Genomic DNA, 6,846 nt, shown 5'->3' with positions numbered 1-6,846 from the left:
TTGAAATGGGAATCGTTATTCATCAAAATATTTAAATATAGTAAACACACAAATAGCAGGAGAAGATCAATAGCAGATAGATAATATGTTAGACATTCATGATCGTGACACAAGATTCTATTTTAAGATCCAATTTCCATGTGGATATATCGAGAGAGAGAGAGAGAGAGAGAGAGAGAATTTGTCAGAGTTGCTCCTCAATGGTCAATTCCTCAACCATGTTTCCATGGTTAAGGGGATTGAATGCTTGGATCTCAGAACACTTGGTAGGCAGCTGTACTATATTGGGGACAAGAGCTTGCTGATCTATTGATGATGACTGTATAGGCACTTGATGTTTACGAGCGATGACAACTGAATTTATCACTTCATCAGTAGGATGAAACACCGAAAGAACCTCAAATCCTATGAGATCACAAGGATCCACCACTGGATACAGAAGAGCCCTAGCACCATGAGCACTCCTTAGCAATAAAATAGCCCCAGGAGCCATGTGCTTAGCCAAGTGATGAATGACCCTAATCTTTTCCTCCTTGTCCATACCAACAAGAGCTGCCAAGAAAACTACATCAAACTCTTTCAGTCCATTGGCAACATTCAAGATATCAGTTGTGTGAAAGAAGAATCGTTTGGAGATGTCAGGATGAGAGGAGACCAAGCGAAGAGCCCTGGAATTGGCTGATGGGTCAATATCATAGTTGTGGAAAGAGGTGGTGGTGAGGTGTTTGCAGGCTAGCACAATTGAAGTCAGGGGAAGAGGGCCAGAACCCACAAAGGCAACTTGGCTAGGGACATGAGGGTAATGCTGTTTAAGGATGGTGAACTCAAGGTGGCTAAGCTTAAGGTAGTTTGAATAATAAGGGAAGATGTTGAGATGATCAAGAGGGGTTTCAAAAGAACCTAAGATGGTAGAGAAATGAGCCTCTAAGAGACCTTCAGCTTCTCCGCAGAGTCTAATGAGCTTAGACCTCATTTCCTGGATTTTCTTGGAAAGCTTGTTAACATCAATAGGGTTTGGTGGCATGCACGTGAGAACAAGCTGTGTGAAGAGCATGTCGACATCTTTGGAAGGTTTGAGACTTTCAAGGCCTGAGATTTGATCATACAAGCCGCAGACTTTCTGTATCAAGAGCTCTTCCTGGCAAACCATGTCGACACTATGAGGTTATGTTATTATGAGAACTCACAATAGAATCAGGTATTGAAAACAAGTCCTCTTGAGAATTAGGGAAAGGAAACCTCCAATGAGGTCATTATTTATGGACACTTCGTGGGGTCCACCCCACATGGAGGATTAATCTTATTAGTACCAAGCCAAATTGAATGACAGTATTTAATAATTTTTTAAATTATTTATCTATGATTGTAGATTTTTTTTTCATTCAAAGTCAGAACCTCCTGTTTGAAGGGCACATAAAATCTTTGCCTTGGAATAACACATTAGATCTTCTTAATCAGGAGCTTAATTATACAGCTTTATGTTAGGCATTTTAAAGGGATATAATGAAGTAAGGTTTATTGGAAATGGACCATTCTAGAAATAAGAGGAGATGATTTTTCTTGAAAGATGTGATCAAACTCATGATCCCAATGCCGAGGCATTTATGTTTCAGCATCACGATTACGAAACAGATCAATACCCATTAAGGCATTAAAAGTTTATCCTCAGTTATTTCATTTAAGTGAAACTGCAAGCCAGAGAATGACAGCATTTTCGTTTGGAATTGTATGAGTTGGAATACCACTTATGAGAGCTAAACATCAATAGTGTAAAAAAATTAAAGGACATATAAGTATCGTCAAATTAAACTAAAACAATCAAATAGATCAATACCCAATAAGGCGTTAAAAGTTTATCCTCGGTTATTCCATTTAAGTGAAACTACAAGTCAAAGAATGACAGTATTTTCGTTTGAAATTGTATGAGTTGGAATATCACTTATAAGAGTTAAACATCAATAGTGTAAAAAAATTAAAGGACATATAAGTATCATCAAATTAAACTAAAATAATCAAAGTTATTTTAGTTTAATTTGACGATACTTATATGTCTTTTAATTTGTTTACACTATTGATGTTTAACTTTCATAAGTGATATTCCAATTCATACAATTACAAACGAAAATGCTGTCATTCTTTGGCTTGCAATTTCACTTAAATGGAACAATTGAGGATAAACTTTTAACGCATTATTGGGTATTGATCTTTAGTGATAGAAGTTTAGTTTTAAGCCTAATTCTAATATCTGGTTTACCAGTTTGATACTTACAAATCTAGATTTATAATTCTCAACATGATATCAGAACAGGTCGAGACTCAATTTTAGTTTCAATTCAAATTTTCAGTGTTAATGTTGCATTTCAATTTCGAGTTAAAAATGTAAATCAAATATCTCAATTGCAACTTAAGAGGGAGTGTTGGAATATCGCTTGTGAAAAGAAGTCTCATATTAACAGTGTACTAGAAAATTAAAAGGCATATAAGCGTTGGCAAATCAAAACCAAGCAAAAATAACTTAGACTATTTTGGTGATGATGAGCCTTACTTCAAGCTCAATTCAATGTATAGCCTGTCAGTTTGACATTTACACTCATAGATTCATAATTCTCAACAATAAGGAAACAAGGCACACACAGGATTTACCTAAGTTGGCGATACCAATAGAATTAGGCATATTTTCCTTGTTTAAGAAATTGTAAAACAGGAAAGTAGCTCATTGAGCTGCACAAGAGCAAAACAGAAAAAAGACAGACCCAAAATCTCTTCAAAACAATTTTTGTGCTAAATTCAACAACTCAAAAATTAGATAATAGCATATATAAATACCTATAAGCTAAATAAAAAATAGTTTCGAGGGTTGTAATGCAAAGCCCTAACACCTTAAAAACCAAAACAAATGTGCCAGATGCAAAAACACTTAAATAAAGACACAAAATAAGAAAGCAACAGTACCCGTGAACAATGCTATAAATAGTATCGACGAACAGTACTAATGAATAGTACCTATAAACAATATCGAAACCCTAATGAATCGAGAGTTTGGATAACATGTAGTGAAAAATTATGTAATATTATTCATGAATAAGAGATACAAATATATACAAGTTCTACCTCACTATTTAGGAAAAAAAAAATCCCTAAATCTATGCTAATTGTACAGGAAACACATAATTAGCTAATTTGGAATATACACAGGTTGACCCTCCTTAACAGGAATTTTTCTAGCTAATTTAGGTGGATTAGCCATTAATAAAAATTAGACAATGCTCTTAATTAGTATAATGACAATATATGCATTTAAGTTGGAGTTCTCTTCTCCCACTTTTTTCCAACTAATATAAGATAGGACTTAAATTTTAAAATTCTGAGCTAAAGTTCCAAGTACCATGAGTCTATGACTGCCATAAAATCAATGACAAGAGCATTGGGTCTTAAGCTTTTAGTTTTTTTTTTTAAAAAAAAATATTTAAGTGAAAAAATCAACAAGTAAACCTAATGAAAATGTGATGATGTTTGTAATAATATAATAACATTCTTTCTTTCTTATGCTTTCACAATATTGGTTCTTTGATCCCCTATTTTGGATGGTTACTTGCAAGAACCAAAAATAAATGCATAGTTAGCTCACCATCATCATCAATATATATAATATCTAGAAAATTATATAATTAATCAATGATGAAGCAAGCTATCATGCATCAAGGCTTAATTACTTTTGTTTTTCTTTCAAGAATGATGTTAACAAACCGCATCTCTCCCCGTTCACATTAGCCTATGCCAATTTTAAATGAAAATCGATTTGTCTTCTCTTAAGTTTACCGTTTGTCTCGTGAGTTATATGTTTTCAGTAATTGACTAAATCATGTTAAATTAAATGGTATTTATCTTATCTTATAAGTTAGTTAAATGAGCTTATAAATTTTAAAAATAAGTTGGCCTATTTGCTTATAATAATTTTTAGGCTTACTGTAAGTAAAAAAAAAAATTAAGTAGAGAGAATTCAACTTTTCATATTAATATTTATAAATCTTGTACATAAGTTAATTTGATCAAATATTTTAGTATATTATCCTCATTTAATTTTTAAAATTTCATTATAAATTTTAGTTAATATTTTTTAATTATTTTAATAATAAATATGCTTATAAACTATTTTTATACTAAACACATTAATTATTTATCAATTATTTATAAATATTTTAACTAAACACATAATTATATAAAATTTTGAATATTTATAAATTTAAATTAATTTTTAAATTTTTACAAATTAACTCAGATACTTTATAAGTAAAGTTTGCGTTGATTTTACTTATATAATCATTGAATTAGCAAGTGGATGTCGTTGATGTGTCCTCGCCAATGGCTAATATTCGAGAGGGGTTGCTGTGTTAGACTTCGATTTCTAGGAGCCATAGATGTCACTTATCAAAATTTCTTCAAAGATGCCATTAAAAAAAAAAAAAAAAAGAGTTAAACCATGCAGCAGAAAAAGATGTTTTGGCATCATTTAGGGCACTATAGTTTTCCAGTTTCTGAAATATATATATATATATATATATATATATATATATATTTTTAATTCTTGATTCTTCAATTATTTAAGCGGACAATATGTGCCCTTACATAAATTGGATGGCCAATTTCGATGTCTATTATGTTGACAGTTATTGCCATATCAAAACTGTCTCTTACTTGACCAAATTTTCTATTTATTAAGATAAGATTCCAATGCTTCTTTACCCTTTGCTTTACTATTTTAATTTTTTTCCTTTACTTCCCTTTTAGATAAAATGGTGAGAAAAGAAACTATCAGTCTCTTTTGGGGAGTAATGGCTATCAATTTTATGCTTTAGACTTCCTGCTTTTGACCCCCTTATTTCATACAATATGTCCGCTTTATAAGATACGTTGCTTGATTATTACATATGAATTAATTAATGAAAATCTTCTCTATACAATTTTTATTTTTTTTTTAATTCAATAAAGACACTATGATTTATATAATTAATGAGTTAAATAATGAGAAATAGACATCTCCCTTTTTCAGTATAAAGGTAAATAATTTTAAAATAAATAAATAAATAAAAATACTCTTAATTCTAAAAGTTTTCCACTTCCTGCCTCTTAAAAATGATGCAAGACTAACCAAATTACTCCTTAATTAATATATAATTTTTATTTTTTCCATCTTCATTCTGGAATATATATATATCAACATGAATTCATAATTAATTTATTTTAAATTTACTTTTAAGTAATATGACAAAACTTATAGGCTTCCACCAATAATTTTTCTGGACTACACATATCTATATGTTTATTTATTTATCTACCTATTATAGTTAAGAAGCCAAATTGTTGAAGCTAGTTTTCTAATTCTAATGAATTAAGATATTGAATGGATTTTTTTTTTTATTTTATTTACAGTTGAATTTCAGCACTTAATTAAGGGATCTATAATTTTTGTATTTTTTCAGTTTTTTATGATTTTCATTTTACATAATTTTCTCTCATGATAATGATTTTCTCTATAAAATATATTTATATTATTTATCAAATTATAGAAAAATTATAATAAAGATGATTATAAATAGAAATTAAATATCTATTTTATGATATATAATAAGATTTTAAATTTTGTAACGATCGATATATGGTTGAGGGAAACTCAGGTTCACCTCTCCCTATCTATAATAATGATAAATAAATAAATAAATAAATAAACCTTCAAATCTTGATAGTTGCTTTTGGTATGTTAATTAGTATGTCAAAGCTTGGTGATTGATGGAGAGAAAAGCGAAGTCATCTTGGAAAATATATGAAGACATAATGAGACATTATCAAGTGGGCATGATATTTGCTATACAAGGACAGAGCATAATGTTGCTTCTTTTGATTTTTGGAACTTTATGCTGCTTTATTTTATGATTCTCTCATGGCCAATTTGGCCACTTTCACCACCAACAGGAGGACCTGTGCGACTTCTCGACGTTGAAAATGGGGCATTTTTTCTATGATGTTCCCTTTTCCAGCAGTGGTAGGGTTTCCACCCATGAGAAATCAATCCAAGTGATAATAAAAGAAACTATCTCCAAATTACTATAATTGAATATTATTAAAATTTAAAAAAAAATTTAATTTTTTATGGTATGAAATTTATTGTGATTAGAGAAAAATTAAATATTTTTTTAATGTCATCAAAATTGTAACGTTGAGAGTCAATAAGGGCAGACATAAAAGCCAGAATTCACTGATACACTTCTAACCGGAAGAAGTAGAAATAGATCGTCCGATATCTGAAAAGAATTGAAATATTAAAATATATATAAGGACATGACTTGCCCGATTGCACAACAATGGTGAAGCTCAGAAAATAAATTAATATAGTCTAAACTAAACTGAGCAAAACTATACAGTTAGATTGGGAAATTACAAAATTAGTTTAATTAATATTCTTTCATTTTTAAAAAGTACAAAAAATGAAAAAATATTAAATTCAAGTATTGTTTTATTTATTTAAAATTTTATTATTTTTATAATGAGATTATTAGAGGGAGAGAGTTATCTTTGATAATGTAATCCGTAATTAAATATCTTTTAAATAAAAGAAAATAATTTTTAGTTTCACCTTCCGTAAGAAAGGAACTTTTTGAGTTGAGGTCTTTTAAGTAACCATATTATTATTATGTTATAACTTAGAACCTTTCCTTTTATTTTTCATTTCTCTTTCAAATCTCTTTTTGTAAGATGTCTTTTTTATACAATTATTAGCAGTGGCGGAGCCACACTAGGGCTAAGAGTGGCATTGGGCTCCTCTTAAATTTCTAAATTTTTTAGGGGTAT

The 6,846-nt window shown here is 29.8% G+C and overlaps 1 protein-coding gene across 1 annotated transcript; it reads right to left on the bottom strand.

Annotated features, from left to right (window-relative positions):
• LOC110651885 (nicotianamine synthase) lies at positions 1 to 1,228 on the bottom strand. The gene has a single exon (XM_021807353.2). The coding sequence runs from the start codon at positions 1,148 to 1,150 to the stop codon at positions 185 to 187; it is 966 nt and encodes a 321-aa protein (XP_021663045.2). The 5' UTR covers positions 1,151 to 1,228; the 3' UTR covers positions 1 to 184.
• Between the last annotated feature and the right edge of the window lie 5,618 nt (positions 1,229 to 6,846).

This window comes from Hevea brasiliensis, chromosome 5 (assembly GCF_030052815.1).
Source record: "Hevea brasiliensis isolate MT/VB/25A 57/8 chromosome 5, ASM3005281v1, whole genome shotgun sequence".
Taxonomy (NCBI): domain Eukaryota; kingdom Viridiplantae; phylum Streptophyta; class Magnoliopsida; order Malpighiales; family Euphorbiaceae; genus Hevea; species Hevea brasiliensis.
Note: the sequence above shows the minus strand (reverse complement) of the source record. Positions and strands in the feature narration are given on the sequence as shown.

Coding starts and splice junctions, on each gene's coding strand:
- LOC110651885 (XM_021807353.2), bottom strand. CDS start 1,150: ATGGTTTGCCAGGAAGAGCTCTTGATACAGAAAGTCTGCGGCTTGTAT.